The following is a 13,628-nucleotide window of genomic DNA, read 5'->3' on the forward strand; positions in this document are numbered from 1 at the left end:
GGTCCAGAGAGGTGATACTCCCCCTCTATGCGACTTTGGTCAGGTCGCAGTTGGAGTACTGCGTCCAGTACTGGGCGCCGCACTTCAAAAGGGATGTGGCCAGCCTGGAGACAGTTCAGAGGAGGGCCACCCGCTTGGTGAGAGGGCAGCTAGACAGGCCCTACAAGGAGAGACTGAGGGACCTGAACCTGTTCAGCCTCAGCAACAGGAGGCTGAGCGGGGACCTGGTTGCTGCGTACAAACTCATCAGGGGAGATCAACAGCAAATAGGTAGATCCCTTTTCTCCCCAGCACCACCTGGGGTGACGAGGAACAATAGTAATAAGCTGATGGAGAATAGGTTTAGGTTAGAGATCAGAAGGCAATATTTTACAGTTAGGGTGTCCAAAATCTGGAACCAACTTCCCAGGGAAGTGGTCCTCGCCCCTACCTTGGGCAAATTCAAGAGGAGGTTGGATGATCACCTGTCTGGGATCTTGCGAACCCAGCATTCGTTCTTGCCTGTGGCGGGGGGTCAGGCTAGACAATCTGTTCAGGCCCCTCCTGATCCTAGCTACTATGAAACTATGAAACCATCCCCAACAGCTCCTGTCCTTACCTCCAGGTGATACCAGCAGCCCTGCAACCAGGTGTTGTTGTTGCCTGGCCTTCCAGCAGCAAAATGCCCTGTTTATGTGGGCAGCCCTGAACCCAAAATGGCTACCCTCATCAGGTCCCTGCCAGCTGCTGGCTTCAGGCCCTTAAAGTGGCATGCACAAACAGTGCCCTGCCACAATGTTTTAAACACTAGACACTGGTTCTGCTGGTTCATGGGTGCCCAGGTCTTAGAGCCAACCAGGGTCTGGAGAAGCAATCAAGATCAAATGGAGCATGCAGAGATTGTATGTAGGGGAGCTGGGAAGCCAGGAGATCTGTCTAAGGAGCTGAGTCAGAAATCTACAAGGTCAGGCAGAGTGCGGCGCCAAGGCGGCCAGCTGGGTCAGGTAATCAAAACAGCAAACCAGGAATCAAGTTAAGGAGCCGAAGGGTCAGGCCAAACTCGGGCTCCATATGAGAGCCAGGTCAGGTAGCCAGAGCATGTCAGGGAGCCAGTAAAGGCACAAGCCAAAGGCGAAACAGCGTGGGTTGAACTGTTGCATGGACGCTTTCTATTCTGGGTCAGGGGTTCTTATAGGAAGGGGTGAAAGGTCAACTGACGCTTGCCAGCAACTCTGGCAGCTGGGAGTGGGTGGGTGGTTAGGCCCCAATGGAAGGTATGGACCACCTGTGTCTGCCTAGATGCTCAGCTGGGGAGGCAGCAAACCAGGATGAGTGGCCATGCCAGGCACAAGGCCCCAGGTTTGAGGCCACAGCCTGATACAAACAAGCAGCACAACATAAAATGAATGTTGCCCCAATTACATTTCAAGGTTTTTTTCCTTGCACTGGGCTTAATTTATAAACACAAAATTTAGGTTATGGTGACTTAAGAACTCAAAGTAGTTATTGAACCTTTCCATGGAACCTTTTTTTTTAAATTCTATTTCTTTGCTGCCAATTAGATCAAGTCACTCAGAAAGCAACAGTCATCACATGTCTATTTTAAGTGTGCATTTAATTTTAACAGCTTTCTTTATAATCTCTGTGAAAAATGCATTTTTTTGTATTGGTTGAATGCATATGTAATTATGAAATCTTTCATGAATTCCACTAACTTCTATTGGGAAACTTCCACTAACTTCTGTTGGGAAACTAGGCTATCACTCCATCTTTCTCCAATCATCCTACCATGAGTCTAGTAATACTTCTGAATTTTTACAGATCTATCACTGTTTTTGCTGCTATTTTCTTCTCAGCAAGTGAAAAAGGGATACCAAACACTTGTATATTGGAAGTCTGGGTAAATGAATGTAGTTTTTCTTATTTTTTTCTCATCTCACATATGTACTTTTCACTGTATTACTGAGCAAAATCTTCAGCAACATAGATAAAATACATAACTTAAGAAAATACATAGTAACATTGAGAAGTAACTATAACTTTGCATTTTGAATACCTGCAGCCAGTACTGAATCATTTCTTATGTTTGACCAACCATTTTATAGTTTGCTCTTCTAATACTATATTTGTGGTATTAAATCGAGTCATGAACATGTAATTTTGTCTACAAGAGTATATGCTAAGGCATAAGTTTTTTAATAATAATGTCCTTAAATTGCTCAGTATGTACTCCATTAAAAACAAGAATGTTTACTTAGAAGAAGGGTGAAACTTTTTTATCAGATTGAAGCTTAGACTTTAAATTATATTTTATGGAAAGAATACAAATTTATCTTTGTTACCCACAAAAATAGTGAGAAAGATACTGAATGATACAGGAAAGCTACCTGGACAGGGAATGAAATTATCATTGTGCGTATGATTTACTGAAATGGGATCAAATCATCCCTTTTCAGCTTTACTGTTTGAACATAGGAGTTGAATTAAATGAGCAATTCAGAGAATGACGTGTCTAAAATTGAAATAGTGAGTCAGAAATCCATACATCTGGCAATTTCTTTAAAAAAAAATAACACAAAAAAACCCAGTCACCTGTTTTAACATTAATCACAGGATCACAGAAAATTAGGGTTGGAAGGGACCTCAGGAGGTCATCTAGTCCAACCCCTGATCAAAGAAGGGCCACCCCCAACTAGATCATCCCAGCCAAGGCTTTGTCTAGCTGGGCCTTAAAAACCTCCAAGGATAGAGATTCCACAACCTCTCTGGATAACCTCTTCCACTATTTTACTACCTTACTAGTAAGGAAGTTCTTCCTAAAATCTAACCTAAACTGCCCTTGGTGCAACTTGAGACCATTGCTCCTTGTTCTCTTATCTGCCACCACCGAGAACAGTTTAGCTCCATCCTCTTTTGAAACACCTTTCAGGGTAGTTGAAGGTTGCTATTAAATCCCCCCTCAGTCTTTTCTTAAACTAAATAAGCCCAGTTACCTCAGCTTCTCCTCATAAGTACATGTGCCCCAATCTCCAAATCATTTTTGGTGGCCTCCGCTGGACCCTCTCCAACTTCTGCACATCTTTTCTGTAGTGGGTGGTCCAAAACGAACCCAATACTCTAGATGTGCTAAACAGGGGGGAATCCTCACTTCCCTTGATCTGCTGGCAACACTTCTACTAATGCATCCCAGTATGCCACTAGCTTTCTTGGCAACAAGGGAACACTGTTGGCTCATATCCAGCTTCTTGTCCACTGTACCCCACAGGTCCTTTTCTGCAGAGCTGCAGTCTAGCCAATCATCCCCCAACCTGTACCAGTGCATGGGATTCTTTCAGCCTAAGTGCAGAACTTTGCACTTGTCTTATTGAACCTTATGAGATTTCTTTTAATCCTATCCTCCAATTTCTCGAGGTCACTGAATCCTAGACTACCCTCCACCATACCTACTACTCTCTGCAGTTTGGTGTCATCTGAAAACTTGCTGAGGGTGCACTCAATGTCATCTTCCAGGTCACTGATGAAGATATTGAACAAAACTGGCCCCAGGACCAACCGCTTGATACCAGGTGCCAACCAGACATTGAGCCATTGGCTACTACCTTCTGAGCCTGATGATCCAGCCAGTTCTCTATCCATCTGACAGTCCATTCATCCAACCCATACTTCCTTAGATTCCCTGCGAAAATGTTATGGGAGACCATACCAAAAGCCTTGCTAAAATCGAGGTATACCACATCTGCTGGTCTCCCTGCATCCACTGAGCCAGTCATCTCATCATAGAAGACACTCAGGTTCGTCAAAGTTGGGATCAGGATCATGGGGCCATGACAGCACAAGGCCAGGGACTGAGGCAGAGCCGCAATCTGTTCCCCATATGCCCCTGCTCATGGAACTGGTGCCCATTACAAAAATGTGCAGGTAGATCGTGGTTCTGCCCTGGGCCCTGGCCCCATGCCGCGATTCCATTCCCAGCCCCAGCCCCACCTGCCCATCCTATTCTCAGATGCTGCTCCCTGCTCGTGTGCACCACAGCCCAGGTTACCCTCCATGACTGAGCTGGGTGGGGCTGAGGGATCCACTGTGGGCTGGAAAAAATCCTTTGGTGGGCAAGATCTGGCCCACGGGTTGTATTTTGCCCACTCCTGATCTAAATAAAAGTCTACTTTCAGACTAAGTGGATGCTAAGGGTGCTCACCATAAGCCATTAGAAGTTACAAGCGTTTCATAGATTTCATAGACATCAGGGCTGGAAGGGACCTCGGAAGATCATCGAGTCCAGCCCCCCGCCCAAAGGGCACGAAGTCAGCTGGGGTCATAGGATCCCAGCAAGATAAGCATCCAGTTTCATCTTGAAGGTGTTCAATGAAGGCGCTTGAACCACCTCCGGTGGCAGGCTGTTCCAGACCTTGGGGGCTCGGACAGTAAAGAAGTTCTTCCTTATGTCCAGCCTGAAACGATCTTGAAGTAGTTTGTGACCATTCGACCTCGTCATCCCTTGGGGCACTCTGGTGAACAAACGTTCCCCCAGATGCTGGTGGTCACCCCTGATAAACTTGTAGGTGGCCATCAGATCACCCCTGAGCCTGCGCTTTTTCAGGCTAAAGAGCCCCAGGGCTCTCAGCCTGTCATCATAGGGTCTGCTTCCCTGACCTCTGATCATGCGCGTGGCTCTTCTCTGGACTCTCTCAAGCTTCTCCACATCCTTTTTGAATTGTGGAGCCCAAAACTGGACACAGTACTCCAACTGCGGCCTCACTAAGGCCGAGTTCACCACATCTGAAAAATCAAACAACTTTTATTTATGGACTTATTGGAGTAAATGTCTAAAAAAATTTATCTTGAATAATAAAAGTGACAGGTATAAAATAAACAATTAATGAGGGCTATAAATTTGGGATTACCTTGGCCAAGATGGGAACTCTATACTCACAGAAAAATCCCCTAGGAAATACTGTGCCTTATTAAAAGAAATTTTAGAGTACCCATAAAATTGAACTGCATATTTGAGATATAATTAGTAATTTTAGAGAAGAATTGTTGGGAGTATAACAGCTATTTGTGGCCACAATATGCTGTTATAAAGGTCAGTGCCACTTCAGGAGACTGACAGCAGGCTCTCTATTGTAGGGCAACCTACAAAAGCAAGAAAGGTACATGCTGGCATGACAACAGTGGCCACTTTTAATCACTAATGTTCTTCATACAAGGGAATCACAGCAGCAAGAAGTTCCCTATAAGTAATGAAACACGAAGGGTTTTAATAGCAGAGGTCAATACAGATTTGAAGGGTAAACTATTTTCTCAAAAATCATTTCTGCTGTGAAGTGTACAAGAAGCTAGTCAATATTATGGATGAGGTTGAGTGAGGGACATCTGAAAAAAGCACAATCTAAAAATCAGAAAATAGTATATGCATATATGTTTATAAAAATGTATACAAAATTACATAAATTCAATTGTTTCTTGCTTCCCATTAGATGACAGACTTTAATTGAAGGGCAACATCTATCTCTAGCACTGTACAGCATGTAGGAATACGACGGTCAAGTCCTGACTACAGCCAATAAATGCTGCTGTAATATAAAAAAAAAGGAGGGCCCCAAACCTTTTATAGCATAAAACTAGCACCCCCCACCCTTATCTGGTCCCACTCCCTCCCACTTCCCTTCCTCCATATCCACTACTTTAAGGTCTGGCCCCACTCACCCCCTTCTCTGCCGCATCAGGCTGCTCCTCCCCTCCACATCGGGGTGCTCCTCCCCTTCCCCGCCACCAGCCCGCTGCTCCCCTCCCCTCCCGCCGCCGGCCCATTCCTCCCCTTCCCCCACTGCTGCCAACCCGCTCCTTCCCTCCCCCGCCAAATGCCACGTCAGGCCCGCTCCTCCTCTCCCTTCCCCTGCCACCACATTGAGCCCAAGCCTGGGACCACTTCCCCCTTCCCCCATGACAGTGGGCCCAGGGCCACTCCTCCCCCACCCCCCCACCACTTAGTGGCCCCCACCAGCTGTCCAGCACGCTTTATTCGCATTCTGATTGGCTGGCAGACAACTAACCAGTGTGCAAATAAAGTATTACAGACAGGCACACTAAAGCTTTTATATATATAGAACGATATTTCAACTTCACACATGCAGTACTTAAGCTATTGCCAAATGTATTCCAACTCACACAAAAGATTAAAAGCTAAAACAACAACATCAGCAATTTTATGAGGTGGTTAAAGACAAGTCAGCAGTACCTAAAGAAACTAAATATGAACATTTGGAACCATTTCACACGGTGACAAACTTAGTAATTTTCAGCAAACTTGTACACTGAAGGAGAATTATGATATCCTAGTCTACTACAATGGAAATAGTGGAAATAATTAACAGGCAATCAAGCATTTCAGTGAAACTGACCATCTAGAGAGGGGAAAGTTGTATTAAAATCACATGTAAAGTTACTTGGGAATGGAAAACTGTTTATTCTTCTGCTTTCATCTCAAGCGATTGGCTTCAGGTTGCTGCTGGACACTGAGAAGAGTTAGGAGGCCATAAGAATTCAGTCATACCTTGAGAACCTATTTCAAATTATGAAACCACTTTAGAGCGCAAAAAATTGGTGCATACCTTAAAAGAACAGAGATTGTAAACTTTTTTTTTCTTTAAGGGGATATGGGGTTATGCTTCATCCAAAGAAAAAATATAAAAGGTGTTAATATGGAACTGGAATGAAACACTAGAACCAAAGAGCTTAAGAGGGAGACAGATGCAGTTTCAAAGTACAGAGTGTGATGCAGGCTTCCTTGAAAGTCTACCAGTGTTCCACGAGCTTCTCTCATTTGTGGCCAATGAACCTTCTTTTGCAGTGCTCTTAGAACAGAAGTATTCCCCTATCCACCTAGAAAGCAGGACACAACAATAGTTCTAGAGAGCAAATTAAATTAGCTATGAAGAGGTTGCCAGCATGAAAATTACGTGGTCTCAAAACAGCCTACAGAGATCCAATGAGGATTATGATTTACATGGTAGATAGCAAAAGTAATTTCACTGATGAGCGGCCACAGGTCAGAGAGCTGATTCTGCCATCTAAAGATAAGCAGCCATTTTCCAGGTTTCATTTTGACTAAACAAGTAAAAACAACGTCTGACAAATGGCAAATGGTCTGTACTGAGCTTGCAAAATTATTTCCAAATTATCTGGTCACCTTACAGAAAAAATATTCCAAACATTCTAAAATTATATGAATGTTAAGAATCAGTGAACAATATATTATGCTGCAACATACAGGGCAATTTCATTCCGGATCTAAGCCACAAACAATGGGTGACATACCTGTCCACAAAGCTTCCTACTGGTCTGTTCTGCTCCGTCTAATTAGCACTTAGCTTCAGTCCCTGTTCTGCCAACCTGTTATATGCAGAGGGATCAGAAAGCTGATCAGAGGGAATACAGCTGACCCAGCAGTGTAAGAGGAACAACAGTGGTGCTTCAATGTGATAAAAAAGCAAGGGAAAAGGAGGCAGAATTAGGAAGGAGTGACAGGAAAGGGAAGGGAAACTAAAAGGAATGACAGCAGAGCAGACGAGATGGGCAGAGACGGAAAGAAAAAAAGAAAAATGGGGCGGGGGGGCACACAAAAGGAACAAGAAATAAAGGGATAAGAAAATGTCACTGTAGATTTTCTGCCTCAGTGCAACTTTCAGAGGATGACAGATATAGGAAAGAGTTTATCAAGAATCACTGATGCACACATCACACCAAAGCACTTGCAAAATGTTCCTGCTATATAACATCCAAATGCCTCCATCACTTTCCAGAAGACAATCTCCTCACATGCTTTGTGGAAGTGTATAGAACAACGTGGAAGGGAAGGAGGAAAGGCTGCAGTCATTTTCTCTCAGATATATCAAAGTATTTGGTACACTGTGGAGGCCACTTTTCTATCACAAGTACCAGGGGCATGAGCAGTTTGGTTCCTCACACAGCAAGGAAAGAATAAGGTTGAGTTTACAGTTAGCTAGCAGAACAAACGCTAAAAGAAAGATACATAATTGTACCTGATACACGAAAAAGCTGCTTGCAAACCTTCCTATGAAATATTTTTCATGAAATTTACTGATATATCACAATTACTTTACAGACATGACTCAGACACAGTTCAGTTTGAAGGAGGAAATTTCAGAAATTAGACAGGCATATGGCTCGGGGGTTAGGGAACCGCAGGGATTCCATGGTCTAGAGCCCCAAGACTTCACATAAAATTTCAGTTTTTGATTTTGATTCTGACTCAAAATTAAACCAAATTCTGAAGTAACAAAATAACTCATGAAACAATATCTTTTCTCTGCTCAGCTCAATCTCTGACAAGTGTTTTCTGCAGTTAGTGGAAACATACACAAATGTGAGACTAGATGCCGATTGCTTTCAATAAACTACTCATTTTAACAGACAGTATTTTACCAAAATTAACAGAAAAAGTATAGCTGGGGAGAGGAGAGAAGGATTATTTGAGAATGATTAGACAGAGATGTACCACAATAATGGCCAGTGTTTAATTAATTGATTGATTGATTAATTAATTAATTAATTGGAACAAAAAAGTTTATAGAACCATTAAGTTTGTGAGAAGTAGCTCCTCTAATCCTGCTTTCTATCCACAGGTCTGATCTGCTCCTGACTTTTTTTGGCCCAACTTCAATCTTCTGTCCATCCTGATAAATCGTATATTTACCTTCTCCATAATACATACATACTGATCTTACTTCTCAACTATTTTGATCGTATACCATTTGCCACTGCTACATCAGGTTGATTTCAACTAGTTACATCCTCTCAAATAGTGTCTCCAAGATCTTCAGTTGACTCAAATTACTTTCACCATTTTTTCCCCTTTTTAATGATCTAATGATCATCTAATAGTGTGTGAGGCCCTACTTCATCTAAAAAGTTGTCAGCCTACTACTGCACCAATTCCCTTTCATCTTTTCCTCTACCTTCCATCTATTTTATCTCCACAGCCTGGAAGATGGCAAGGACTGTCTCTTTTGTGGAAAGACCCCAGTACATTGTGGAAGCTACCGCAATGCAATAAAAGAAATAAATAAGCTTAGAAATATTCTCAATGTGTCCTAACCAATCTGTTACACTTAGTTTCTCTGAAGTATTGGTTCTCAAGTAATAAAATCACCCATCATGCTAAAACTTCTAGAAATGCATTAGGAAAGGAGCCACAGCAAGCAAATCCCTGCTTTGTCAGTTTAAGCAAGCCTGTTTATTTTTTTGTTTGATGTTCCTATAATCACATATTTCTTTGAAAAGAAATTCTTCCGTCCTATTACCTCAATTCTAAATACAATACACCTTAAGAAATCTATACATCGGTCAATTTAAAAAAAACAGTTGTTTAACAGTAGTTACAACAAAACTAAGTTCAATAAATCTCGAAAGAAATATTGAAAGTGATCAATAAGTAACTGCAATGAGCAAGTATAACCAATATTTTAAAAATGAAAGGCAATTACAAATGTTTTATACATCAGATGTTACAAACTTTCCAACAGGTTAAATCAGAAAACATAAATTATAGAAGCATATATATATTTTTATGTAATTTTTATTTGCAGAAAAATGGAATGTATTCTGAGACGATTCAACTTCTGGCACAGACAGGGTAAACTACATTTGAAAAATACCTGAATTACACAAATTCTTTTATTTCCATAGAGGTTTTGAGATATTTTTACATCACTGAAGATTTTAACAACATTCTGCAAGGTTACCAAGACTCTCAGTGAAGTCTGATTTTTGTTCTAGTATTAACTGAGAAGTTTTAAATTCATAGAACAGACTATTCAGAAATTTACAACCCTGACTCAGAGAAACAAACAATGCTAAGACAGTCACTTGTTCCATACTTAGTTGCTGCAAAAACAGCAAAGATCAGAGGTTAGTCCTATTTCCAGACCTGTGCTCACTTCACCAACACAAAGGTCTACATATAGGGAAGTATACTAAAAAGACCTACATTTACTTAAAAACTAAATAAATGGGGAGTTATAGCATTTGGGCATTATTTTTTCTTCTCACTAAAATTTAAATAAATCTATTGGGAAACTATATTATTTGTACTGGTGCAACAATAGAGATTTTGGGGGCCAATATCAATACCCAATTTTTAAAGAGGCATATCAGCCAATACCGATCCAATTTCCAATACAGCTGGGTCCAGCTGATAAGTCTGATGTGATGGAAGGGGACAAGGGAGGGAAAGGGAGTGGGAGGGGCAGATCAACACCCCCCACAGTGAGAGAGGCAGTGGGCTGGGGCTGAGGCAGGTGCTGCCCAGCTGGGGCGGAGTGCAGGACAGAGGCATGGCTTGTCCACAGGGTTTGGGGAGGGGGGACGGTTCCCGCCACTGCGTGCACCCCGGGAGAGTATGTGGGGAGTGTGTGCCCCAGGATCTGCGTGGCATGGGGAAGGGCGAGCTGCAGCTGTGGGCTGCGGTGGCTCCAAGTTCTTCCCAGCAGGGGCTGGCCCAGGCTGAGCTTGGGGCAGGAGCAGTAGCGCTGGGAGGGAGGGGTATAGCATAGGCTACAGCCACCCCAAATTTTGCCATAGCCCCTCAGAGCCCTCCCTCCATGTGCTGCTGCTGCCCACCCCAAGCACAGCCCTAGCCCACCCCCCCCATGCCCAGACCCCGGGGGCACATGCCCAACCCCCCTCCTGGGGTGCGCACAGCAGCAGGAGCAACCCCCATCTGCACTTCCTAGATGAGCGACAGCTCCATTGCATGCCCCACCCTGCCCCGGCTGGGCAGTGCCTGCCCATGCACAGGTATTTATCAGCCAAATTATCAGCCACATCAGGCCTATTTCTGATGCAGTTAATTTTCTTTATATTGGTGCCGATCTGATATCAGAGCAATGTATCTATGCACCTCTAGTTATTTGCTTTCAAAAGAGATTTATTTTAACACATAAGAAAACACACAAACATTACTGCCATTTCAGTTAACCATTCATAAGAACTTACACTGTATTTAAAATCAATCATCTAAGAGTAGCCTTAATGGGCGGGAAGGGATAGTATGCTACTTCTTCCCTTTTAGGCACATCTTCTTGCCCGAGTACTCACTATCTGCATTGTTTTTCTTGTTGTAAAAACAGTAATTCAAAAATCCACCTGTATTTAACTCGGTAACATTTTTGATGAGCCTGATATTTATTTCCTACTGGTCCAGAAGCTTCTAATACATGCCATGTTATTTTAATTATTTTATAAAGTCAGTTTTCACTTATAAAAACCCTATATTAATTTTACAGATACTGTTACCAACGTTTTAAAGAAGCAACACTTAAAATTTTCCTGAGGAAGTCAACCCAGCGTGAAAAATTCTCATGTTATGAGATACACATTTTTAAAAATAGATCTCCTATTTTATAAGTCACTTATTCAGTGTTGGAAACTAAGTCACGAAGTAATAGAAACTGTACAGTTTTACACATACAAAATTGAATCTAATGCCCTGAGATTACAAGGAGATATCAGAAACACGCTTTTATGTAATCTAGTATATTTTAACTGAAGTGTCACTATGGTTGAAGACAAGTGCTTGATATTCAAAAGGCCCATTAAAAACAGGACTGGGCACTAAGTGAAGCAAGAACTGCTTACTTATTTCTTAATATTTTCTTTGTACCAAGCTTTAAAGGTGAAGGTGTACATATCATCTTCCTCTAATTAAGTCCTGGTAATGGTTCCAAAAATTCAGAGACAAAAAAAAGTGTGCAAGTATGTGTGTAGACTAGCAGTAGCCTAATGTAGTGGGGTAGGGGAGGCAATTGATACAGTCCAGGCTAGGCCCTGAAGCGACTGCTGGGGGTGCCGGAAGTAGTGGGCAGGCAGAGGCTCCATGGAGACCAGCCAGGACCCTGGCAGGCAGGGTGCACTCAGCCAGGTGGATGGGATGGGGCCATGGGTAGGGGAGGAGTGGCATCCAGGAACAGGACGTGTGGGTAGGACCAGGATTGCGGGGTGGTGACAACACAGGGCTGGGGCCTGGGGCACAGCTATGATCCACTCCCTGCATGTCCCTGCGACCGGCACCAGTCCCATGGACAGGTGTGTGGGGAGAAGATCATGGCTCTGCTATGCGCCCCAATCCTGTTCTGTTACCACCCAATGATCCAGGCCTTGGCCCCACCCATCTGTCCTCCTCCCAGATGCCACTCCCTGCCCATCCATGGCCCTATCCTATGTGCCTGGCTAAGTGCACCCTGCCCACAGGGGCTGTTCTCTATGGAGGCCCCAGCTGCCTGCCTGTCTGCTTCATCTGGATCCTTGGGCAGTGGGGCTGGGTCCAGTGGTGGCGGAGATACTAGCAGAGCCACCATTGGAGGTGCCACCATCAGAGCTGCTGGAAAGTGGAGTCCAGCTGCTATGCCGTCCCACCACATGTCCAGGAACAGCGAACTGGCTACATTTGCCATGGCCCACGTTACCCCACCATGCCTGTGCTAGGTGGGGCCAAGGGACCTGCCAAAGGCTGGACAGAATCCTTTGGTGGCCTGGATCTGGCCCATGGGCTATATTTTGCCCACCCTTGGTGTTGACTTTATATATGCAGCTTTGTTAGTGTGCGTGAGGGAAGGCAGCCCAAATTTTTCAATCTGATATTTAAAATTTGTTAATAATAAAAACTATTGTTGATGCTGCTTACCCCTGTAGGCTGAAAAATTAGTCCATCCACTTCATGACTGACTTCCCTAGCAAAACTTCCTTCAAGAAGCTGTAAAACAAAAACAAAAGCCAAATCATTTTCCACATACAAAGAAAATATTTTACTTTAAATATTCTAGAGTTACGTAAGATCCGTTCCATTTTATTTAAGAACTGTGTTTACTCAAATCCAAGACAAGGTTTATTTTCCAAGTCAACACTGGGGAAAAAAGCCCCTCATCTTTAATTGAAGTACAAGGTCAGGGGGAGGGAGGAGGTCAGGTGGCTGCTGCAACTAACTCCAGCCCCAACCCAGGGTCAGAGCCAGAGCCGCAGGAGCCATCTGCTCCCCTGTCTCCACTGCTACTGCCTCTGCCCCACTGGCACCTGCCCCACCCAACCCCAATGCTTACGGTCAGTCACAGCTCTGGTTTTATGCTGGCATGGAACATGGGGCGCACAGCACATGGTACCTCAAGTCCCAGCCCAGACAGGTAGCAAAGGCAGGGTGGCAGCAGCTCCAGTATCCTTTGGCTACAGCCACTGTCGCTTCAACTGCTGTTATGTGGTACATGTGCTCCATGCCTCAGGCTAGGATCGGACTAGAGCCATAACTGAGGGTAAGAGTGGGGGGAGGGAGGGACAGAGGCTGCAGTGAGGGGGAGGAGGGGGAAAGGCATTAGGATGCATAGTCCCAACAGAAATAAGTGGTGGGGGGACAGGGAGTAAAGGGGAAGGGATCAGGTCACCCATCTCCCAATCAGGCCCCTTGCCTTGTTTTCCCTGCTGGATTTGTGGGAGGGAGGAGGAATTTAAGATGACCCTCCAATAATTAGATTCTATGCATGAAAAATTGTAACAAAATTATAAATTATCCACTTATAGACCTAGTTTTTGGGGAGTAATCTTAAATTCAAAGTCATGTTGGATTCAGGTAAACACAAGAA

General features: G+C 43.8%; 1 protein-coding gene across 6 annotated transcripts in view; it reads right to left on the reverse strand.

Moving 5' to 3' along the window:
* Nucleotides 1-13,628, reverse strand: part of RNGTT (RNA guanylyltransferase and 5'-phosphatase) — a 361,441-nt gene that overhangs the window by 133,169 nt on the left and 214,644 nt on the right. For all 6 annotated transcript variants that reach the window (XR_003094276.1, XM_025205262.1, XM_025205261.1 and 3 more), the window contains one exon: nucleotides 12,683-12,751. Coding sequence is in view for 5 of the 6 variants with exons in the window: in XM_025205262.1 (XP_025061047.1) it covers nucleotides 12,683-12,751 (69 nt within the window). In the remaining variant the exon portion in view is untranslated. The remainder of the gene's footprint in view (nucleotides 1-12,682; nucleotides 12,752-13,628) is intronic.

This window comes from Alligator sinensis, unplaced genomic scaffold (assembly GCF_000455745.1).
Source record: "Alligator sinensis unplaced genomic scaffold, ASM45574v1 scaffold658_1, whole genome shotgun sequence".
In the NCBI taxonomy this organism is placed as follows: Eukaryota; Metazoa; Chordata; order Crocodylia; family Alligatoridae; genus Alligator; species Alligator sinensis.